General features: G+C 43.0%; 1 protein-coding gene across 3 annotated transcripts in view; it reads right to left on the minus strand.

Moving 5' to 3' along the window:
* Positions 1–26420, minus strand: part of LOC118358507 (netrin receptor UNC5D-like) — a 238465-nt gene that overhangs the window by 91209 nt on the left and 120836 nt on the right. For all 3 annotated transcript variants that reach the window (XM_035736420.2, XM_035736418.2, XM_035736417.2), the window contains exon 2: positions 1876–2091. In XM_035736420.2, the coding sequence (XP_035592313.2) occupies positions 1876–2091 (216 nt within the window). The remainder of the gene's footprint in view (positions 1–1875; positions 2092–26420) is intronic.

Genomic DNA, 26420 nt, shown 5'->3' on the forward strand with positions numbered 1-26420 from the left:
TTAAATGTCAAGAATTGTGAAAAACTGAGTTGAAATGTATTTGGCTAAGGTGTATGTAAACCTACGACTTCAACTGTATTTTTGGCTCACAGCCCTCCTACCACTTAAAACAGAACATCAGGCACTTCACTTGTTGTTGTTGTTAGATAATGCTCCATTCTGATCTCTGAAATAAATGAATTAGCGCATCACTTTTTTATTTATTTATTTATCCGTGAGAACATGTTCTCATTTGCAGCAACGACCTGGGGAATAGTTACAGGGGAGAGGAGGGGGATTAATGAGCCAATTGTAAACTGGGGATTATTAGGTGACCATGATGGTTTGAGGGCCAGATTGGGAATGTAACCAGGACACCAGGGTTAACACCCCTACTCTTAGTATAAGTGCCATGGGATCTTTAATGACCTCAGAGAGTAAGGACACCCGTTTTACATCCCATCCGAAAGACAGCACCCTACACAGGGCAGTGTCCCCAATCACTGCCCTGGGGCATTGGGATATTTTTTAGACCAGAGGAAAGAGTGCCTCCTACTGGCCCTCCATCACCACTTCCAGCAGCATCTGGTCTCCCATCCAGGAACTGACCAGGACCAACCCTGCTTAGCTTCAGAAGCAAGCCAGCAGTGGTATGCAGGGTGGTATACTGCTGGCTTGCTAACAACCATTGGATGTAACATAAAACCAAAACAGTGAACTTTTCCCTAATACTTTTCCCATGAACTTCCTGACTCACACAGAGCAAAAATAATCAAAGTTCTGACTTTCATTTTCCCCCATTATCAGTCACACAACAATTTCACAGAACAGCAATCACACAATAATGAACTCCCAGAAGCAATTAAACAGGCTTTCCTGCAGAGGGACCTTCATGAATACCAGAAAGACTCTTTCCGCTTTTGAGAAGCCACTAATCAGAGCACATTCCAGACGAGGTGTCACATCAGTTGTGTTCTCCCAGAAATCCCTTCAGGAAACAGAACTAAAGTGAAGGCTTCTAATCAACACAAACTGCTTTATACATTGCATCCAAAATTGCACCCTATTCCCTACATAGTGCACTATGGGCCCTGCTCAAAAGTAGTGCACTATATAGGAAATAGGGTGCCATTTGTGACACAGACCTAGGCTGTTCTGCACGTCCCTCTCTGACACCAGCCTGATGGGGTTTAATTGGGCTGAACATACCATCTCCTTTATATCACTCTACATGATATCTTCAACACAACTTCACAAATTACCTGTTGACATTATGAGGGCAAGTTGGAGTGTTTTTTTCAGGTTTCGGGTGAAGGATAGAATTATGTAATAAAAAATATATTAAATGTTTTCGGATATCAGCCTGATTGTTGCTTAACTTTAACTGTCTTTGGAAACTTAAAAAAAGACAACTGCCTATAGACTGAAAAGTATCTGTAGTAACAATATGTTAGCTAAATGTACCTTACCTTAGTCAAAGATGATCTTAATCACAAAATGTCATAATTTAGTTTCCCCAAACAAATATGCAGTGCTGATTGCAAGCCCATGATCCCACACATGGTCACAGTGAATCCATATTCCCTCTCACTATGCAGTAGTTAGACTGGGAGGCGATAGAAATTATGCATCTTACACGTATTAATTATTAAATTACATAGAACTACAGAAAATAGCATATCTATGGGATCATAGCCCTCAAATTCAACCCTGGACCTAGAAGCCAGTTCCACTGCTTTTTTTTCATTCTTCCCCTCTAATCAGGGACCGATTTAGACCTGGGACACAATAGGTGCAATGAATTATCAGGTAACAGAAAACCAGCAGTACTCCAGTCCAGACCTAGAGGGTAGGATTTGAATACCCTTGGATTATAGGATCTCTATGGATTCTTACCAGTGTTCTGATCCATGTACTCCCGGGACACATGTTCATTCTGGTGCACCCATTCTCCATTACACTTGAAGAAGATCTGCAGTGCGGGCACAGCCCGACAGAGCAGCTTGATTGGGTTGCTCTTGATGATGAAGGCATCTTCTGGCTCCTTCATGAAGTGAGGCAGGGTACCTGGGACTGACGGTAGGGAGTCTGGCAGGATGTCACCTGTGGCTCCTGCAAAGAGAAAGACAGATTGATTGATTGAACTAACCAATCAAATACATTTATTTAACTAACCCTTTTTCAGATCAGCAGTTGTCACAAGGTGCTTTATGGATTTGCAGCCTAAATCCTCAAAGAGCAACCAATGCAGTGTTCTTCTGGGTGACCATGACTGATTTTGAAAACAAAACCTAGCGCTGATAGATATGTTAAGCTTTTCGCTAGCATTTTGAGCTAAAGGAAAGTAATTCAAACTACTCTTCTATGATGTGTCCTAGAATTAAATGATGCCTGGAAAAATTGTTTCTCAAAGAGGCAAAAAAGTGTCACTTGGGGTCTATAGGAACAATTGATCTTTCACATACCGAGGCAATACTTTGGATTCACTATTCTCCCCATGTTCACATTGAAAATCTGTAATTCTCTGCGGAGTGACTATGTTTCTCATTCTTCACAAGTTAACATCGTCAGAAAAGAAGAATACAAGGAGAACAATTTAAGCAATTCTTTTCCACTCTAGTCGATATCCGTCTTTTCAGAGCAATTTGTCGATGAATGTAATCAGAATAGACCACCAAGCAGAGGCATTGGGAGAGGACTGATTACCCGTACTGTGACTGTTGAGCCTGACTGCATCTTATCTCCGCCGCAAACCCTCCTCTTTGTGCAAAGAATGTCTTTGTGAAGATGCCAAAATGCCCAATATGTCCCTACTTTAGCACAATTCATAACAGGTTATTCCTTCAAGTCAGTTCAGAAAGTAGCTGGAACAGGTTTGACTGTCATTCTACCATAGAGTACCTCATTGATTTAATAGAGAGGGAAACATTGATCTAACAACAAGGCTACACAATATTAGATGGGATTTTAGTTCAAGACAGATCTTGGATGCATTCCCAAATTGCACCGTACTGTTTCCCCTTCACAGTATTCCCATTATAGTGCAGTCAGTATTCTTGACCAGGGTCCTATGGACTATAAAGGGGATAGGGTGTCATTTTGGGCAAAGTTCTGGACTCTTCATGTGAAGCCTCTAGTTCAGAACAGCCCTCTACTCCTGGGCCCAGAACAATAAGGAGGAACAGGGCGTCATCGCTGAGCAAATCCCAGAATTAAACCTCAATCCCATCAATGACAATATGGTTAAGCCATTCAGAGATGTACTGTAAAAGCCCATGAAAGCTATTATGTCCCACCATCAAATCCAATTTTGTCCACTGAAATCTAATCACCCAGCCCCACTTTCTACCACCACCTCCCACAAATGTGGTCATGGCTAACAGACAAATCAATGAATGCTATGGTGCACTCACCAAAAAACAGATTATAGTGTAAACATAGATCCAAACTTTGGAGTACAGGACTCAATACATAAGGCCAGATTGGGGTTCATACTTTCAGAAATTACCCCGGACCTTTGAAGATTTGGAAGGGCATTTTGACAACAATCTCAGGATTTGTCGCACACAGTTTGCCAAGAAATTTCTGTCGTTATTGATTGCAGTCATAAAGGCCTTGAGCACTAAATAGGTATTTTATAAATGGAAAAATACAAATGTATAGGTTGCCTTAGTTTTGACAAAGAAATTAATGCATTGAAGTATAAGAGTAAAATCTTGGCAAAACAAGTATGTAACTATTCTGTTCTATTCCGTTCTGTCGTGTTCAAAAAGCTTGAAAAAAAAACTATTCTTCCACTGCTGTTTTTTTTTACTCTTCATATTTTTCAGTCTTCTTTCACGTTGTTATGTTGTTGAGTACATGATTGAATCCAAGCATGTATTTTCACAATGCATAAATAAATCATGCTTTTGACCATGGATTTCCTAAACAGACCTAAAAAAGGACCTTAAAAAACAAGTGACAATGTAGGTATTACAAAGAATCAGGCAAGCAGAAAAGAGACACTAACTCGTAATCTTCCCAGATCTATGAGTGACAAATTGAAAATAGTTTCAAGCAGAAGAAGATGAAATGATGTTATTACTGCTACGGGAGGTGGATTTGAGGAGGAAGGGGATATACAACTTGTATAATGAATTCCTTACTCCAAACCTGAAGGGCAGGGGTGCCAATAATGACACATCCTCTGTAAAATACATTCCAGACAGATTGTTCATTTCTATTTTACTGATGCCTTTGCTTGTCTCCTTTTCAGGCAGCCATTTGTTTCTAGCATCAAAAAAGAGAACACAATGTGACGAAATCTTTAACTATTTTTATACAGCACATGAGTAGAAAATCCCAAAATTCACTCTTGTGATATCCCCCCACAGCCTTTTGGCTCCTTATCCATGTATCACAACAAGTTGGGAAGTAAGTACATGTTGTGTCTATGGATACTGCAAGCTGTGTCCTCATAGAGGGTAGTCTTCCTCAGTTAAACTCTTTCTAGTATGAATGAACACCTCGGCCTGTGGTGGTGTCAAACCAAGCCTACCTTCACTCCTCAGCTTAGTTTGCAGGTCATTTTTAGAATGGTGAATTATGGCAAAACTATCATAATCCTTTTCATCCACCATTGACAAGTGTATAGAGAATCCCCCTTTTACAGAGATGTGGACTCAAATGTTTCCACTCAACTTCGATGACTCGAAAGACCCGGGAGACTTGTTTAGATTTCCCCAACCCTAAAGGGCATCACACTCCTCTCATTCTCTAACCCCCTCTACCATCCCCTTCTGATATTAGACAACCAAGCTTCACAGACCTCTCTACGCGCACCCAGTGGGTGGGAGTGGGCAAACACTCAACTCTAATTGGACATTTCTCGCTGTCACTCAAACTATCTGTCAACGCTAGCAGAGAAAAAGAGGCGAAGCGAGAGGGTCCACTCCCGTTAAAATCTGTCCACGCATGAATACAGTGACATGCAGAGCAATAAGCAGAATGATAAGCAGACCGCCTGCCTTCCCGCCTTCGGGACAACAACTCCCAATGTCAAGGGAGGAGTACATCTCATCATCTCTGTATCTCTGACGCTAGTTCGTCAATTGAAAGAGACATTGACTGAGTCTGTAATCATCATGGCATCATCTGGATCAGTTCCCAAAAATCGTTGCATTCGGTTTCAAAGACTATGTGGTGGTGGGAAAAAAAATGGCTGCAGTTTGTAAAACATGTGAGTCCAAAATCGATGATGAAATTGCAAAAACCTCAATATTTGTCAGACATATGAAGTCCCATAAGATAGGTAAGAATTTAATTATTGCTGTGTGAGCTAGCTAGCTAACGTGAGGTAATGTATTGGAACTTACTCAAATCAAATCAAAGTTTATTTGTCACGTGTGCCAAATACAACAGGTGTAGTAGACCTTACAGTGAAATGCTTACTTACAGGCTCTAACCAATAGTGCAAAAAAAAGGTATGTGTGTATGTGTGTGTGTGTGTGTAGGTAAGTAAAGATATAAAACAACAGTAAAAAGACATTTGAAAATAAGAGTAGCAAGACTATATACAGACACTGGTTTGTCAAGCTTATTGAGGTAGTGTGTATATGTAGGTATGGTTATAGTGACTACACATATATGATGAACAGAGTGGCAGTAGCGTAAAAGAGGGATTGGGGGAGGCACTCAATGCAAATAGTCCAGGTAACCACTTGGTTACCTGTTCAGGAGTCTTATGGCTTGGGGGTAAAAACTGTTGAGAAGCCTGTCTCAGCCTCCAGTATTTATGCTGCAGTAGTTTATGTGTCGGGGGGCTAGGGTCAGTTTGTTATATCTGGAGTACTTCTCCTGTCCTTTTCGGTGTCCTGTGTGAATTTAAGTGTGCTCTCTCTAATTCTCTCTTTCTTTCTCTCTCTCGGAGGACCTGAGCCCGAGGACCATGCCTCAGGACTACCTGACATGATGACTCCTTGCTGTCCCCAGTCCACCTGGCCATGCTGCTGCTCCAGTTTCAACTGTTCTGCCTTTGAACATCTTGGCCATGTTCTGTTATAATCTCCACCCGGCACAGCCAGAAGAGGACTGGCCACCCCACCTAGCCTGGTTCCTCTCTAGGTTTCTTCCTAGGTTTTGGCCTTTCTAGGGAGTTTTTCCTAGCCACCGTGCTTCTACACCTGCATTGCTTGCTGTTTGGGGTTTTAGGCTGGGTTTCTGTACAGCACTTTGAGATATCAGCTGATGTACGAAGGGCTATATGAATAAATTAGATTTTATTTGATTTTTGTCCTAGATTTGGCACTCGGTACCGCTTGCCATGTGGTAGTAGAGAGAACAGTGGGTGGCTGGGGTCTATGACAATTTTTAGGGCCTTCCTCTGGTACCGCCTGGTGTAGAGGTCCTGGATGGCAGGCAGCTTTGCCCCAGTGATGTACTGGGCCGTACGCACTACCCTCTGAAGTGCCTTCGGGTCAGAGGCTGAGCAATTGCTATACCAGGCAATGATGCAACCGGTCAGGATGCTCTCGATGTTGCAGCTGTAGAACCTTTTGAGGATCTCAGGACCCATGCCAAATCTTTTTAGTTTCCTGAGGGGGAATAGGCTTTGTCGTGCCCTCTTCACGACTGTCTTGGTGTGTTTGGAACATTCTAGTTTGTTGTTGACTGTCTTGCCCCGTGAGAATGTTTGGAACATTCTCGTTTGGTTGTTGATGTGGCCAGGTAAGCTGTCTCGCTCTGGATAAGAAACTTAATGATGGTGTTGAGTCGTCTGCTAAATGACTTAAATGTAATGTAAATGTAATTTGAGGGTACTATGGAGTTGAACACTGAGCTGTAGTCAATGAATAGCATTCTCACATAGGTGTTCCTTTTGTCCAGGTGGGAAAGGGCAGTGTGGAGTGCAATTGCATCATCTGTGGATCTGTTTGGGCGATATGCAAATTGGAGTGGGTCTAGGGTTTCTGGGATAAGGGTATTGATGTGAGCCATTACCAGCCTTTCAAAGCACTTCATGGCTGCGGACGTGAGTGCTACGGGTCTGTAGTCATTTAGGCAGGTTGCCTTTGTGTTCTTGGGCACAGGGACTATGGTGGTCTGCTTGAAACATGTTGGTATTACAGACTCAATCAGGACATGTTGAAAATGTCAGTTAAGACACCTGCCAGTTGGTCAGCACATGTACTCACGTCGGCTATGGACAGTGTGATCACACAGTCATCCGGAACAGCTGATGCTCTCATGCATGCCTCAGTGTTTCTTGCCTCGAAGCGAGCATAGAAGTGATTTAGCTTGTCTGGTAGGCTCGTGTCACTGGGCAGCTCGCGACTGTGCTTCCCTTTGTAATCTGTAATAGTTTCCAAGCCCTGCCACATCCGACGAGTGTCGGAGCCGGTGTAGTATGATTCAATCGTAGCCCTGTATTGACACTTTGCCTGTTTGATGTTTCGTCGCAGGGCATAGTGGGATTTCTTGTAAGCTTTCGGATTAGAGTCCCACACCTTGAAAGTGGCAGCTCTACCCTTTAGCTCAGTGCGAATGTTGCCTGTAATCCATGGCTTCTGGTTGGGGTATGTACGTACACTCACTGTGGGGACAACGTCTTCAATGCACTTATTGATAAAGCCAGTGACTGATGTATTGTATTCCTCAATGTCATCGGAAAAATCCCAGAACATGTTCCAGTCTGTGATAGCAAAACAGTCCTGTAGTTTAGCATCTGCTCCATCTGAGTCACTATAGACCGAGTCACTGGTGCTTCCTGCTTTAATTTGTGCTTGTAACGTTAGCTAGATAGCTTGCAATGGCTCCCCTTACCATGTGTCCAAAGTGGACAGCACATTTAGATTGTTGATTGTTGTTTTGTTTAACATCCCTATCTAGGCCTACTACTACAACATAAAACATATGGTAAATTCAGACAATTACCTACTGAATTATATCAGTTTCCTAAACGTTATGTTCATTCATAATTCAACAAAAAATTATGGTGAAATGAAGATTTGATCATCTCCATCATATAAAGCAATTGACTAAATAATACAGTATAAGTATGTTATAGCTTTCATGAATACCAGAAGAGGAAGATGATCAGCTGTGACCCTCAGCAGCCACACATCTCCCAATTCATAGAGACATGCTCTGTGCAACTGTACAACACAAACCATCCACAGTAAAAAGCTATCACCAATTCCACAATGTCACATCTTATTGTGGATTGCAACAAACCCCTGCTCATCATTGAACACAAGAGCTTTCGTCACTTTTTGGAAAACATATATTGGGTATTGTGTAGACTGATACCCCATTTAATTGATCCCCAGTCCTTAGGTAAAGCTTTACAGTGCAGTATGAATGTCAATACACACAATAGGCTGACTGGGGAGCTGCAATGCTAATATTTATAACCTCTTCACAGTTGTGTTTTGTGTGTGTCACCGAGTAGACTCATACACCTTTTCGTTGCTTCACATTCCAACCTTGTTTAACATTATCTAGTCTAAATATGGCATGATTCCACCAATTGTAACCTTCTGCATCCCTTTCAAATAAGTACTTTTATTTTGAAGGCAAACCGCAAATGCCGCTATTGTGACTAATCCTTATTGTGGCTAGCTTCACAACACATAACCAGGTCCGGTCGAGACTCACTAGCCAGATAAAGCTAGCTGGCTGCTTATAACTTTAGCTTTGGGAAACAGGGTTAAGTAACTGGCTAGCTATTTATTTTCATGAACTGAAGTTCAATTTCCATAGGTGAACAACAAGTGGCTACCTAGCTAATACTTACTCACAAGGATTCCTAAATCATTGCTCAGAATATTGAAAATGTCTGCAGTTTCTACAGGTCATTGTTTTCAGGCTGGTTGTATTGGTGCTAGCTAGGTACCAAGCTAATGCTAGCTACCCCAGAGGTTGCGGTCAAACAAATAATGCTTTATTACCAACGCGGTATTGTAAACACATTGTTCGTTGCCGGTGTTTTCTTGTTTGCAGACTTTTTTTGTACAGCTTTGACAGTGCTGTTGATAGTAGTGGTGGCGCTTGGCTTGCACGTGCAAATTCAGAACACACAACATTCTATAATAGAACTGTGTTATTTGACATGTCAAATTAAAAGCTTATTTAATGCAACAAATAGTGTTATTGTCAAAGAGTGTTATTTGACATGTATCTTTTTTGACACACAAAAACCAAAACAGAGTTCCATAGTATGCTGTGAAGGTAATAGCAGTGACACTGTTACTGTGTAACTCCGGTAGGCCAACATCTAAAAAATAGCGCACTTGGTAGTATGTAACGGGGCTCAACCAGTTGCGAAAGCCAACATCACCTACGACGACAGTTAACGGTTGACTGTCAAGGGCAATGAATTACATTATCTGGGATTCATGGCTTTCGCCTTTGAGCTCTTTCAAATGACTGCTCAACTTGTTGACTGCTCAATCCATACAGCAGACATTGTGGGCTAGGTTAGGAATGCTGTGTTGCACGTGTAGCGGCACATTTTACATGGCGTCATTACGTCATGTACCTACGTTATATAGGTATGCATGTCAACTTTGACATCGGTTTTGCACATCGGCGTTAAATTAGACATCGGGCCGATACCGATGTTGGCATTTTTAGCTTATATTGACCGATTATGATATGTTCTCAGATTATATCGTGCATCCCTAATTACAGCTAGTGGTGGGGATGGGTTGAAGGAAACTAAAATTGTCAGCCCAGCTCTTTCCAAAGCGTCCAAGATTAGCTAATTGCTCCACACTAGCATCACTTCTAAAGAGGCATTTGAAGGTGAGTTTGGAGTGAAGGGAATCCCTGCTGCAGTGAACACATGCTGGAACTTCACACTGAGGCAGGTGAGAGAAGTGCTTCATTGCGGCTATCTGAAGTTGTGCTGGAAGAGGTAAGGCATAAGGAATTCATATTTTAATTGAGAGAGTGGAAACTACTGAAAGAGTTGGGCGACATTCTTCAGCCTTTTGCAGAAGCCACAGCTAATAGCCAAGGAGAAAAAGTTGTCACAATCAGTGCAGTGGTTCCTTGCATTCTTTCTCTACACAATCACCTGGAGACACAGAAACCTCAAGTCAGCTACCTTACTGGCCTGGTCCGAAGTCTCCAAGCATCACTGAAGAGGAGATTAATTGGAATCTTCATCAATGTCAAGATGGCCACCCCATCTGGAGATTGCACCCTTCTCAGGCCATATCTATCTTAAAGCATTTGTGCTAGATCCATCCTTTTCCCTGGTGTGGCTGCAACATCATGTTCTGGTGGACGATGCTATTAAGGACGAGGTGATAAATGGTGAAAGGTGTGTATCATTTATTATAAAAAGTTTACCAATAGAGTTAATACTTAGCCTAATTAATTTAAGTTATTCAGCATTTTAATTTAAATAGTAAACTACTAATAGCAAGATTAACCTTTTGTTTCTGTCTATATTTGCTCTGTCTATATAGATGTAATTCTGCGAGAGACTGGGCAACATGTGGATCCAACCACCACTGATGACTGTTCTCTGGGAGAGGAGTCAGGGCTGTTTGCAGCATATCGCCACTACCTTGACATTTGCAAAGGACAGAACAACCTTTGGTTCAGGGCTCTGAACAGAAACATTCTTCCTTCACTGTTCTGAGTGGAAATTAGGGTCTTGGCAGTGCCTGCATCAAGTGCTCCTGTAGAGCGTGTGTTCAGCCATGAGGGAATCATACTGCGGCCCCATCGCTCACAAATGGGTGATATTATTGGCCAATTTTAATATTTTGTAAATGCAATGCATTGTAAACCTAAGAGCCCCAAATCATTGTCATTGGTGCCATTTGTCTGGCCTTTCTACAGTATGTCGTGTCTTTGGCTATGCCAGATTAAGTGATATGACATGCTATTCTATAAAATAATTTCTCTGTAATTATTATTACCTGATTAAGCTAATCAGGTAAATGTAATTAACTAGCAAGTTACGAAATAAAATAATAGAGCTGTTATCTTCCGAATAAACTCTTAAAGACCTAGTAATCTTTTACATCAGTAGCAGTCAATATTTAATCGTCACCTTATTTAGTCTCATCTGAAAGTTTTAAATTCTTGGTTATTTTCACGAACCCTGGCTAACAAGTTGAATCAGCAATACAAAATTTGGTGTAATTATTTATTTACTAAATACCTAAATCATCACACAGAATTGCATCTACACAGAATGATTCAAACATTGATTACAAATGATGAAATAAAGGAAAACGTCCCTGGCGGACGGAACAGATAAGACGGCTGGTTACATAAAGAAAGGGGGTTGGGTTTGGAATGAAACAGCGGAAAGACTGAGGAACAAAAATATTTTGTGTCTCTATCGGGCCGTAGGCAGCTACTCTATCATAAATACAGAATCTTATGCATTCTAAATAATCGGCCATTTGGAAAAGGAAAATGCCATACATTTTTTACTCTGAGCTGCGCTTCGATCGGTTGGTCGTAGATGGATGGGTTGTCCTTTGAAGAATGTCTGGTGGTAGTTCGGTTACTTGGTAGTACAGTCATCGTGTGGTAGACAGGTACTCTGTCCGCCCTCTCCTAGACAATGTCTACAGTTGCTGCGCTAATACAACGGCTAGGAGGTATCACTTCTTTAGTGAATAAGAGTTCAAAGTTCATACCAGGTTGCCATACTTTAAAATTGTCATTAAACACTTGAGGACTCGAAACCCCAAATTAGTGACTTAACTCAACCTGAGCTGTGGAACTTTGGATTTTAATTGAGACTTGCCCATTATTACTTGGGACTTGACTCAAGAGTCAAAGGTTAAGACTTGAGACTTGCTTAGGACTTAAAATGCAGACAAATATGTCTAAATATGGTTTTTAATCAAACTATTTTGTGGAATATAAATCCATGCAGACACTTAATGGCCAGGGTGTGATATAACGATGAAGCACTGACAAATTCTTCTTCTCCATGCAGTGTACTTCATCTGCTATAATTTAACAGGAAGTCTTGACTCAAAAGGCCTGGTGAACCCTGTATATGCTTTTGGTTTGAGGGTTCACGTCCATTTCCCACTGCAAACAGCTAACTATGATCCTTGTCCTCTTCTTAATGCCTACACACTTACCGCAGTCAAAGGTAACAGATAAATGGAACACGGTGACAATGCACGCTCCATAAAGCACCCCGAGACTCACTTCCTCTCGCTCTCATGATAGATGGTCATTAATATGTGGCTTAATGAAGGCAATGAGTGTGCCGCCAATAAGTCACTTATTTCCTCATTAGGCCTGTACATTTTTACCCTGCCTCTTAAAGGGTCCTCACTCTCCTCCTATCGGCTTCCAGTCACCGGGCGGAGGGCACACGGCAGGCAAATGCTTTCACCCTGAGCAGAGAGTAGACCCACTGGGCACAGACGTCAATTCAATGTCTTTTCCATGTTGGTTCAACCTCATTTCATTGAAACGTTGATTCAACCAGTTGGTGCTGGTTGGGGAGCTGCCTGGATGGTGGATGGCAGTGCAGATTAATGCCATGGTGGTTATCTACATATGGGGAGGTCTGCGGTGTCTGTCATGGCACAGGTGCTGTGCTCATGGACGAGGGGAACAATGGCAATGAGCCAGGGGACCTTGTCAATCATAAAGATTTAAATCAACCAACTTAGACACATACCAATGGCATGACAATCACAACTGCATAATGTATGCCTTAGTAAGTTCTGTTCACTTTTCTTTCCAATGCTGCAGTGAGTGGACTGAGCTTGTACAGGGTGATAAATATGGACGGGGCTATGCCAAGATGGATCATTTACTGAACAGCCAACTGATGTAAAAAGAAAAAAAGGAATCAAACTAGCACTTCTGCTTCTCTGTGAGACCCTTTTGTGTTTCACAGCTTGCCTCTCTCCTGTCAGCAATAAGCGTCCCACAATCAAATGGACAGCAGCAGAAGTGGGCTAACTATAGATACAACTGTCACCGCAGCACCACTCATTCACTACTCTCCTGGCTGCCTGTCTCCCTTTACCCAGTTGTACATTACTATTTCACAGCTGCCTCCGGACCCAAAGTCTATTAAACTGCACACTTTTATTCTCACACCCTGAAAACACTGGGGACTTTCTCATGGATTTTTTACAGGGATGGAGACAGGGAGAGGGCAAGGAAGAATACTGTTAGGCTGTGTGAGTGTAGGTTTTACATGGTGAGCACCCTTTATTGGACTTCGGCAGGAATCCTACTCATTTGAAATCAGGGAGTGCCAGTCTATTCTGACCGCAAGGCTGTCAAGGGGGAGGGGACGAGATGAGAGGAGCACAGGATGGAGAGGAAGGAGTCGGACTGTACTGTTCTCTGAGCCCCATGTGTAAACTTCAGAGGGTGGAGAGAAGGAAGAGGCGCAAGCAAGTACAGCCCCCCACACAAACACACACAGAATTATCCTACAGAATAACAGCAGAGAAATACTGTAGTCCTGTAGTCATACTGTCCTTATACTTAAATGAAGGCATATCAAGGGGCACAACAGTATCAAATCAAATTTTATTTGTCACATAGATATGGTTAGAAGATGTTAATGCGAGTGTAGCGAAATGCTTGTGCTTCTAGTTCCGGCAATGCAGTAATAACCAACGAGTAATCTAACCTAACAATTTCACAACAGCTACCTTATACACACAAGTGTAAAGGGATGAACAATATGTACATAAATATATATGAATGAGTGATGGTACAGAACGGCATAGGCAAGATGCAGTAGATGGTATCGAGTACAGTATATACATATGAGATGAGTAATGTAGGGTATGTAAACATTATATTAAGTGGCATTGTTTAAAGTGGCTAGTGATACATGTATTACATAAAGATGGCAAGATGCAGTAGGTGGTATAGAGTACAGTATATACATATGAGATGAGTAATGTAGGGTATGTAAACATTATATTAAGTGGCATTGTTTAAAGTGGCGAGTGTCAGGTAGGGTGGAGGTGATATGGTCCTTGACTAGTCTCTCAAAGCACTTCATGATGACGGAAGTGAGTGCTACGGGGCGGTAGTTGTTTAGCTCAGTTACCTTAGCTTTCTTGGGAACAGGAAAAATGGTGGCCCTCTTGAAGCATGTGGGAACAGCAGACTGGGATAAGGATTGATTGAATATGTCCATAAACACACCAGCCAGCTGGTCTGCGCATGCGGCTGGGGATGACGTCTGGGCCTGCAGCCTTGCGAGAGTTAACACGTTTAAATGTTTTAATCACATCAGCTGCAGTGAAGGAGACTCCACAGGTCTTGGTAGCGGGCTGTGTCAGTGGTACTGTATTGACCTCAAAGTGAGCAAAGAAGTTTAGTCTGTCTGGGAGCAAGACATACTGGTCCGCGAAGGGGCTGGTTTTCTTTTCGTAATCCGTGATTGACTGTAGACCCTGCCACATACCTTGTTTCTGAGCCATTGAATTGCGACTCTACTTTGTCTCTATACTGACACTTAGCTTGTTTGATTGCCTTGCGGAGGGAATAGCTACACTGTTTGTATTCGGTCATGTTTCCGGTCACCTTACCCTGGTTAAAAGCAGTGGTTTGCGCTTTTCAGTTTCGCGCGAATGCTGCCATCAATCCACGGTTTCTGGATGGGGAATGTTTTAATAGTTGCTGTGGGTACGACGTCGCCAATGCACTTGCTAATGAACTCGCACACCGAATCAGCGTATTCGTCAATGATGTTGTGTGACGCAATGCGGAACATATCCCAATCCATGTGATCGAAGCAATCTTGAAGCGTGGAATCAGATTGGTCGGACCAGCGTTGAACAGACCTGAGAGCGGTAGCTTCCTGTGTTAGTTTCTGTCTATAGGCTGGAAGCAACAAAATTGAGTCGTGGTCAGCTTTTCCGAAAGGAGAGCATGGGAGGGCCTTATATGCATCGCGGAAGTTAGAATAACAATGATCCAGGGTTTAACCAGCCCTGGTAGCACAATCGATATGCTGATAGAATTTAGGGAGTCTTGTTTTCAGATTAGCCTTGCGGCTCCAAACCCGTATCCGGGAGCGTAATCATAGCCTCAAGCTCATTACCATAACACAACGTTTCCAATTCATGAAAATCACAAATGAAATGAAATAAATATATTGAAACACAAGCTTAGCCTTTTGTTAACAACACTGTCATCTCAGATTTTCAAAATATGCTTTTCAACCAAAGCTACACAAGCATTTGTGTAAGAGTATTGATAGCCTAGCATAGCATTAAGCCTAGCATTCAGCAGGCAACATTTTCACAAAAACAAGAAAAGCATTCAAATAAAATAATTTACCTTTGAAGAACTTCGGATGTTTTCAATGACAAGACTCTCAGTTAGATAGCAAATGTTCATTTTTTCGAAAAATATTATTTGTGTAAGAGAAATAGCTCCGTTTTGTTCATCACGTTTGGCTAAGAAAAAGACCGGAAAATGCAGTCACTTACAACGCCAAACTTTTTTCCAAATTAGCTCCATAATATCAACAGAAACATGGCAAACGTTGTATAGAATCAATCCTCAAGGTGTTTTTCACAATTCTATACGAAAATGTAAATGAGATGGTGTTATTATTTTCAAACACAGCTTTACTGTAAGACTTTGAAAAGCATTAGATGTATTGTTACTCGTTTAAAAAGGTGAGTAACAGCTGTGTGTGCCAAAATCAACAAACCCATAAACCTGCTCCGTGAAAGGTTGAATCAAAGTAATTATAGTTCATAGATCTGGAGCCCCGTCAGTTATGAGGGTGCTGTTGAGTCCTCTCCATGCACCAGAGTCTATGAGCCCCTGAGTATGCTGATTGACTGAGACAGACTGTCAGTTATTGACACTACCTCTGTGCACACATCCCCAGAAAGGCTGGCAGAGAATAAAGAATATAAATACTTCCACCAGAGGCCTGTCTGCGGTTGCACCATCTACTTCTTGTCTCTTAAAGTGATCCTTCTCTTAAGCCTGCATAACCCACCCTGCTTAGTTAGCCCCCACTCATTTTCACCTCTCAAGTCCTCAGAGAGAGAGGGCTGTATCAACAGTTCCATCAAATTAGCATGTTTCAGAATCCCTACGGAGGGAGGTAGAATGTTTACATAGCTTGGTGAGTCTGCCTAGGAGACTGGTTCCAGTCTATTATAGTGGTACATAGTGTTCACATACTAGTCACCAGACCAGATCACAGTGAGGGTTAACTATAGAGGTCCTATCGATCACCACATAATTAGGTCAAATTTGAGCTTGTGTATAGAAAGATCTGCAGAGCTCTCTGCACCTTTGATGCTCTGATGCCTCGAGACTAGGGAAGTTTAAATTCTTATTGGAGGACTGCATTGTTGAGTAGTAACGTGTTTGCTTCTTAAATTGCTTGTAGTATTGCATGTTCTATATTTGATAAATTGTGTTCATGCAGGGCTCCCTTGAAAAAGAGTCCTTGGTCTCAATGGGAGTCCCTGATAATGTTAAATTTCAAAAATGGTTTGAGGATAATTTTACCCCCCCCCCCCCAAAAAAGGAGGGCACAACACCCTGATTGGATCAGACAATTATAACTGAAAATGAACACGGCTGTCTCTTCCATGGCTTGAAGTGAGAGGAGAAAAATAATGTCTCAAGGCAAATATCAATTAAAGCTAAAGCTTCTTAATTTTCAATGTCACAAATAGATTCAAAGTTATCGTTCAGTGACACCTGTAAAGAAATGTTGGCATCCAAGCCTGATACTGACTAAACTTTGTTGGGAGGAAGTGGTGCAGGATGAAGACTTTCCCCTGCAAAAGGGATGCATTAATAATTTCAATGATTAATTTAGCATATCGTTTCGCATATAAATTACCTAATGTTTATTAATGAAACATAGCCGTAGAAAACTAATTGAAAAGCTCAATTTCTGGTCAACTGCTACTCATTTTTGGGTGAAGTTGAGACATCTTACGGGCAAAAACCAAGTGGTGAAGAAAACATCAGAATTCCACTGAAAGTTCCTTTAATTAAAGTCAATCCTTGCTATTAAGTTACATTTTCAGTCTCATGTTACAAACATGAAGTGTCTTCACTCCTAATCCTCATAATACTGCTGAATCAATCTGGCCTTGTTAGACTTTCACACACTAAATAGATTTTGATACTGGAAATTCTGATGAATTCGCAATGCATTTGCTTTACATATTCAGGAAAGAAAACGATCTTTCAGCAGCATGTATCGTCTTGTTGCTGAATTGATCCAGCTTTAAAAAAGGCAGCATATCACAAGCTCCTTAGATATAAACATGGTCTCAAGTCTTTATATTGAATACAAAACGCATGTTTATGTTAGAGTAGTTTGATTGTATAGTAGTCACTACAGTATAACAATGTTTTACCTTGTGGTGTCTTTGGATTCATGATGTGTCTCCAGATGTGAAAAGTAGGAATTGGCATACGTTCCAAATTGCACCCTATTCCCAATTTAGTGCACTACATAGGGCTCTGGTCAAAAGTAGTGCACTATATAGGTAGTAGGGTGCCATTTGGGAAGAATACATTGGTATTTAAAGCCACACAGTTACATAGCAATGACTGGAAATTAATGAAGCCTAATATGGCGAGTCATCGGCATGGTTCCTGACGTGATTATAAACTCAGTGACTGGTGATGGCTTGAGCCGGAGAGAAAACTGTTCCTTGTTCATCCGAATGGTTGGTTGGAGTCTAGACCGAAGACTGAATGAGTTTGATCACTCTATCAACAATAGCAAAGGCATTACCACAGTTCCTTCCCAGGTACATTTACATTGAAGGACCAGAAACTAATTACAAACTGACTGCATGACAAAGCTCCATTTCTAACTAATTTCATCTGTCAATCAGAAAAGGAAATGTACCGGTAACTTCAAATGTCTTGTTTCTTTCCCTCCCTCAATCTCGCTCTCCCCACACTCCCTCTATCTCTTTACCATTCAGCTCACTTTCTCTCAGAAGGTCTGCCTTGTACTGTTCTGATGTGAAAATCGCCCGCATTGGCTCAGTGGTGGTGAGGTAAATTAAATCTCCAGAGAGGAAAGCCTTGTCGTCGGGCCTGATTTATTTACAAGGTGGCTGATGTCGGATCCAGGGAAATGGCTTATAAACCCTGAGTTGAGGCCGACTCTAGCACATCTTATTTAATACCACATCACAGACTACTAAGCCATCCTCAATGTTTTAAAAGTACTGGTTTAGTCACAGAATTACCAGACAAATCCTGGGCACTTACAAACCAAAGATGGATAAGCCTCATCTGATCATAGCCCTGAGATGTATTACAGCCATTTCAACCAACCGTTCCCAACAACAGCGGTTTTATTTCATTATGTTTTAAGAATGCAGTGACAGTCTAAGACATTCCAGAAGGTTTACCCAAGAAGTAAACTGTAACATAGCAGGCTTTATATTCCATTCAATCTGTGTATGATCTCCTATATGGTTCATCAGGCATTTTAACAATATCCAAAGCAAATGCTCTGAATTACTAGGCCTATGCAGTAAACACTAGCGACTGAATTATTGCTAAAACAATCCTACAAGAAACTCCAATAAACAGTTTCTGATATTCCAATGTATGTCTCCAACACACAGACTCAATACGGTATGTGAAATGCCAATGCACTGTAATGAGGCATTTGCCTTTCAGCTGGCAGATCCATAACATTGACTTATTAATATATCATTCAGTAATTGATAGAGTGATGTATTGGACCTCTCCTAATATTTCACTTGACCTCTCGCCAAATAGAAGCTGATCATTTCTGACATAACTTCAGTCTGTGGAGAGATAGATTGAGGATGTGAAGTCTGTCTGCTGTTTCTCCCACGTGGCAACAACACCACCGTATGTACCGGAGGCTAAACCTACGGTAATAAGAGGGAACTAATGTTAACTATATACATTGCACCTGGGAGTTCTATCCATATAATATATTGAATTTTTTATGAGCTCATACATTATACAAGTTCAAACCATTAAACATAAAAATCCACTTTTACATCCAACTCAAGGGGTCTTACAGCCTTGGAGATATTAGAATGCCCCTGACGGCTGCTTCGGAGTGCAATACATTACACGTTATTTCATGCAGTAAGCACACTTAGATTGATTCAAATGTGCATTTCCATGGTACAGGAACAATGTACTCTGTTTGTATTCAAATCAAATCAAATGTTATTTGTCACTTGCGCGGAACACAACAGGTGTATGTATACCTTACAGTGAAATGCTTACTTACAAGCCCTTAACCAACCATGCAGTTTTAAGAACAATATGTTAGGTAACAAATAGATAAGTTAAATATAAGAAATAAAAGTAACAAATAATTAAACAGCAGCAGTAAAAGAACAACAGCGAGGCCATATACAGGGGGTACCGGTTAGTCAAGGTTTTTGAGGAAATGCGGGGGTACCGGTTAGTCAAGGTTTTTGAGGAAATGCGGGGGTACCGGTTAGTCAAGGTTTTTGAGGAAATGCGGGGGTACCGGTTAGTCAAGGTTTTTGAGGAAATGCGGGGGTACCGGTTAGTCAAGGTTTTTGAGGAAATGCGGGGGTACCGGTTAGTCAAGGTTTTTGAGGAAATGCGGGGGTACCGGTTAGTCAAGGTTTTTGAGGAAATGCGGGGGCGCCGGTTAGTCGAGGTAATTGAGGAAATGCGGGGGTACCGGTTAGTCGAGGTAATTGAGGAAATGCGGGGGCGCCGGTTAGTCGAGGTAATTGAGGAAATGCGGGGGTACCGGTTAGTCGAGGTGATTGAGGAAATGCGGGGGCGCCGGTTAGTCGAGGTAATTGAGGAAATGCGGGGGCGCCGGTTAGTCGAGGTAATTGAGGAAATGCGGGGGTACCGGTTAGTCAAGGTTTTTGAGGAAATGCGGGGGCGCCGGTTAGTCGAGGTAATTGAGGAAATGCGGGGGCACCGGTTAGTCGAGGTAATTGAGGAAATGCCTACACAACCATTCACATTAGAGTGCCTAGTTTGAGAAACAGACGCCTCACAAGTCCTCAACTGGCAGCTTCATTAAATAGTACCCGCAAAAAAAACATCCTCAACGTCAACAGTGAAGAGGCGACTCAATGATTCTGGCCTTCTAGGCAGAGTTCCTCTATCCAGTGTCTGTGCTCTTTTGCCCATCTTAATATTTTATTTTTATTGGCCAGTCTGCAATATGGCTTTTTATTTGCAACTCTGCCTTGAAGGCCAGCATCCAGGAGTCGCTAAACAAGGCAGTGATGCAACCAGTCAGGATGCTCTCGATGGTGCAGCTGTAAAACTTTGAGGACCTGAGGACCCATACCAAATCTTTTCAGTCTCCTGAGGGAAAACAGGTTTTGTCGTGCCCTCTTCACGACTGCCTTGGTGTGGTTAGACCATGAGAGTTTGTTGGTGATGTGGACACCAAGGAACTTGATGCTCTCAACCTGCTCCACTACAGCCCTGTCAATGAAAATAGGGGTGTTGTTGGTCCTCCTTTTCATGCAGTCCACAGTCATCTCCTTATTGTTGTCCTGGCACCACACAGCCAGGTCTCTGACCTCCTCCCTATAGGCTGTCTCATCATTGTCGGTGATCAAGCCTACCACTGTTGTGTCATCAGCAAACTTAATGAATGGACTAACGGCGCCGACAGAGATGGCCGCCTCGCTTCCCGTTCCTAGGAAACTATGCAGTTTTTTGTTTTTTTACGTGTTATTTCTTACATTAGTACCCCAGGTCATCTTAGGTTTCATTACATACAGTCGAGAAGAACTACTGAATATAAAGATCAGCGTCAACTCACCATCAGCACGACTAAGAATATGTTTTTCGCGACGCGGATCCTGTGTTCTGCCTTTCAAACAGGACAACGGAATGGATCCCATGCAGCGACCCAAAAAAACGACTCCGAAAAAGAGGGAAACGAGGCGGTCTTCTGGTCAGACTCCGGAGACGGGCACACCGTGCACCACTCCCTAGCATTCTTCTTGCCAATGTCCAGTCTCTTGACAACAAGGTTGATGAAATCCAAGCAAGGGTAGCATTCCAGAGGGACATCAGAGACTGTAACGTTCTTTGCTTCACGGAAACATGGCTCACTGGAGAGACGCTATCCGAGGCGGTGCAGCCAGCGGGTTGCTCCACGCATCGCGCCGACAGAAACAAACATCTTTCTGGTAAGAAGAGGGGCGGGGGCGTATGCCTCATGGCTAACAAGACATGGTGTGATGAAAGAAACATACAGGAACTCAAATCCTTCTGTTCACCTGATTTAGAATTCCTCACAATCAAATGTAGACCGCATTATCTACCAAGAGAATTCTCTTCGATTATAATCACAGCCGTATATATTCCCCCCCAAGCAGACACATCGATGGCTCTGAACAAACTTTATTTGACTCTTTGCAAACTAGAATCCATTTATCCGGAGGCTGCATTCATTGTAGCTGGGGACTTTAACAAGGCTAATCTGAAAACAAGACTCCCTAAATTTTATCAGCATATCGATTGCGCAACCAGGGGTGGAAAAACCTTGGATCATTGTTACTCTAACTTCCGCGACGCATATAAGGCCCTGCCCCACCCCCCTTTCGGAAAAGCTGACCACGACTCCATTTTGTTGATCCCTGCCTACAGACAGAAACTAAAACAAGAGGCTCCCACGCTGAGGTCTGTCCAACGCTGGTCCGACCAAGCTGACTCCACACTCCAAGACTGCTTCCATCACGTGGACTGGGATATGTTTCGTATTGCGTCAGATAACAATATTGACGAATACGCTGATTCAGTGTGCGAGTTCATTAGAACGTGCATTGAAGATGTCGTTCCAATAGCAACGATTAAAACTGTGGATTGATGGCAGCATTCGCGTGAAACTGAAATCGCGAACCACTGCTTTTAATCAGGGCAAGGTGACTGGTAACATGACCGAATACAAACAGTGCAGCTATTCCCTCCGCAAGGCTATCAAACAAGCTAAACGTCAGTACAGAGACAAAGTAGAATCTCAATTCAACGGCTCAGACACAAGAGGCATGTGGCAGGGTCTACAGTCAATCACGGACTACAAGAAGAAATCCAGCCCAGTCACGGACCAGGATGTCTTGCTCCCAGGCAGACTAAATAACTTTTTTGCCCGCTTTGAGGACAATACAGTGCCACTTACACGGCCTGCAACAAAAACATGCGGACTCTCCTTCACTGCAGCCGAGGTGAGTAAGACATTTAAACGTGTTAACCCTCGCAAGGCTGCAGGCCCAGACGGCATCCCCAGCCGCGCCCTCAGAGCATGTGCAGACCAGCTGGCCGGTGTGTTTACGGACATATTCAATCAATCACTATACCAGTCTGCTGTTCCCACATGCTTCAAGAGGGCCACCATTGTTCCTGTTCCCAAGAAAGCTAAGGTAACTGAGCTAAACGACTACCGCCCCGTAGCACTCACTTCCGTCATCATGAAGTGCTTTGAGAGACTAGTCAAGGACCATATCACCTCCACCCTACCTGACGCCCTAGACCCACTCCAATTTGCTTACCGCCCAAATAGGTCCACAGACGATGCAATCTCAACCACACTGCACACTGCCCTAACCCATCTGGAGAAGAGGAATACCTATGTGAGAATGCTGTTCATCGACTACAGCTCGGCATTCAACACCATAGTACCCTCCAAGCTCGTCATCAAGCTCGAGACCCTGGGTCTCGACCCCGCCCTGTGCAACTGGGTACTGGACTTCCTGGGGCCCCACAAGGGTGCGTTCTGAGCCCTCTCCTGTACTCCCTGTTCACCCATGACTGCGTGGCCACGCACGCCTCCAACTCAATCATAAAGTTTGTGGACGACACAACAGTGGTAGGCTTGATTACCAACAACGATGAGACGGCCTACAGGGAGGAGGTGAGGGCCCTCGGAGTGTGGTGTCAGGAAAATAACCTCACACTCAACATCAACAAAACTAAGGAGATGATTGTGGACTTCAGGAAACAGCAGAAGGAACACCCCCCTATCCACATCGATGGAACAGTAGTGGAGAGGGTAGCAAGTTTTAAGTTCCTCGGCATACACATCACAGACAAACTGAATTGGTCCACTCACACAGACAGCATCGTAAAGAAGGCGCAGCAGTGCCTCTTCAACCTCAGGAGGCTGAAGAAATTTGACTTGTCACCAAAAGCACTCACAACCTTCTACAGATGCACAATCGAGAGCATCCTGGCGGGCTGTATCACCGCCTGGTACGGCAACTGCTCCGCCCTCAACCGTAAGGCTCTCCAGAGGGTAGTAAGGTCTGCACAACGCATCACCGGGGGCAAACTACCTGCCCTCCAGGACACCTACACCACCCGATGTTACAGGAAGGCCATAAAGATCATCAAGGACATCAACCTCCCGAGCCACTGCCTGTTCACCCCGCTATCATCCAGAAGGTGAGGTCAGTACAGGTGCATCAAAGCTGGGACCGAGAGACTGAAAAACAGCTTCTATCTCAAGGCCATCAGACTGTTAAACAGCCACCACTAACATTGAGTGGCTGCTGCCAACACACTGACACTGACACTGACTCAACTCCAGCCACTTTAATAATGGGAATTGATGGGAAATTATGTAAATATATCACTAGCCACTTTAAACAATGCTACCTTATATAATGTTACTTACCCTACATTATTCATCTCATATGCATACGTATATACTGTACTCTATATCATCGACTGCATCCTTATGTAATACATGTATCACTAGCCACTTTAACTATGCCACTTTATTTACACACTCATCTCATATGTATATACTGTACTCGATACCATCTACTGTATAATATATGCCATTTAGCTGACGCTTTTATCCAAAGCGACTTACAGTCATGTGTGCATACATTCTACGTATGGGTGGTCCTGGGAATCGAACCCACTACCCTGGCGTTACAAGCGCCATGCTCTACCAACTGAGCCACAGAAGGACCACTAAAGCTTGCCTATGCTATCTTGCCTATGCTGCTCTGTACCATCACTCATTCATGTATGCTTATGTACATATTCTTTATCCCCTTACACTGTGTATAAGACAGTCGTTTTGGAATTGTTAGTTAGATTACTTGTTGGTTATTACTGCATTGTCGGAACTAGAAGCACAAGCATTTCGCCACACTCGCATTAACATCTGCTAACCATGTGTATGTGACAAATAACATTTGATTCGATTTGATTTGATGGTGTTGGAGTCGTGCCTGGCTATGCAGTCATGAGTGAACAGGGAGTACAGGAGGAGACTGAGCATGTACCCCTGAGGGGCCACCATGTTGAGGATCAGCATGGCGGATGTGTTGTTACCTGCCCTCGCCACCTGGGGGAGGCCCGTCAGGAAGTCCAGGATCCAGTTGCAGAGGGAGGTGTTTTGTCCCAGGGTCCTCAGCTTAGTGATGAGCTTTGAAGGCACTATGGTGTTGAACTCTGAGCTGTAGTCATTGCATAGCATTCTCACATAGGTGTTCCTTTTGTCCAGGTGGGAAAGGGCAGTGTTGGGTGCAATAGAGATTGCATCATCTGTGGATCTGTTGGGGCGGTATGCAAATTGGATTGGGTCTAGGGTTTCTGGGATAATGGTGTTGATGTGGGCCATGACCAGCCTTTCAAAGCACTTCATGGCTACAGACGTGAGTGCTACGGGTCGGTAGTCATTTAGGCAGGTTACCTTAGTGTTCTTGAGCACAGGCACTTTGGTGGTCTGCTTGAAACATGTTGGTATTACAGACTCAGACAGGGAGAGGTTGAACATTTCAGTGAAGACACTTGCCAGTTGGTCAGCGCATGCTCAGAGATCACATCCTGGTAATCCGTCTGGCCCTACGGTCTTGTGAATGTTGACCTTTTTAAAGGTCTTACTCACATCGGCTACAGAGAGCGTGATCACACAGTCATCCGGAACAGCTGATGCTCTTATGCATGCTTCTGTGTTACTTGCCTTGAAGCGAGCATAGAAGTACATTAGCTCATCTGGTAGGCTTGGGTCATTGGGCAGCTCACGGCTGTGCTCCCCTTGTAGTCTGATATTTTGCAAGCCCTGCCACATTCAACGAGCTTCGGAGCCGATGTAGTACGATTCGCTCTTAGTCCTAGGTATAGTAGGATTTCTTATAAGCTTCCGGGTTCGAATTCCGCTCCTTGAAAGGCTCAGCTCTACCTCTTAAATCAGTGCCGATGTTGCCTGTAATCCTGGTTGGGGTATTGACATACAGTCACTGTGGGGATTGTATGTAGTTTTGATATTACCCCAACACTGTGCTATTGGCATTACCACCAATTATGATTTTCAGTGATGGGGGGGTCGATAGTTACATATTTTGGATGTTATTAGAATCAATATTTGACTCAAAGATTTATAACAACAATAAAAAATGCTACTGTAGCTTGCGGTAGTGGGCTGTACCTGCACAAAACTCTTGTATTTGTCATGCTATAGCTTGTTCTCCCTCCTTTTAGAGAGTGAGCCAACATGTTTTCAGCACCATCATTTCCCTAAATGATCAAAACTAGTAGTCTCATGCTTTCGTCTCTGCAGCAGACATATGTTGAGCAATATGTTTAGAACATCAAATCGCAATATCGAATCACATTACATATAGAATAGTGAGAATCACAATACATATTGTATTGGCACCTACAGTAAGTATCGTGATAATATGGTATCGTGAGGTCCCTAGTAATTCCCAGCCCTAGTGATTTGTATGAAAAACTTCAACACAACACTATATACACTGAGTGTACAAAACATCTTTCCATGACAGACTTGATCCCTTATTAATGTCACTTCAGTCAGTGTAGATGAAGGAGAGGAGGCAGGTTAAAGAAGGATTTTTAGGAATTCAAATCAGTTCAGACATGGAAAGTGTATGTGTGCCATTCAGAGGGTGAATTGACAAGTCAAAATATTTAAGTGTCTTTTATTGGGGTATGGTAGTAGGTTCCAAGGCGCACCGGTTTGAGTGTGTCAAGAGCTGCAACGCTGCTGGGTTTTTCACCGTCAACATTTTCCTGTGTGTATCAAGAATGGTCCACCACCCAAAGGACATCCAGCCAACTTCACACAACTGTGGGAACCATTGGAGTCAACATGCTCCGGCATCCCTGTGGAACGCTTTCGACAACTTGTAGAGTCCATGCCCCAATGAATTGAGGCTGTTCTGATGGCAAAAGGGGGTGCAACTCAATATTAGGAAGGTGTAAAAAGGGGAAAAGGACATGGCTTATGGGAGATCTTGCAACAATGCAAGATTAAAGGGGAATGAGCAAAAGAGCAGGGAAGAGGAAGGCAGCTAGGTAGCTAACCATTAGAGAGATAATATCTCCTCTGACACCCCACCACCACTACCATCAGCATCAGGGTGTGTAGAGCAGAGAAGGAAGAGGACTCCCCCTATATAGAGCTGGGTTTCTATATAATGCATGTAAACTGTATAAACTACTATGTC

This window comes from Oncorhynchus keta, chromosome 25 (assembly GCF_023373465.1).
Source record: "Oncorhynchus keta strain PuntledgeMale-10-30-2019 chromosome 25, Oket_V2, whole genome shotgun sequence".
Classification (NCBI taxonomy): domain Eukaryota; kingdom Metazoa; phylum Chordata; class Actinopteri; order Salmoniformes; family Salmonidae; genus Oncorhynchus; species Oncorhynchus keta.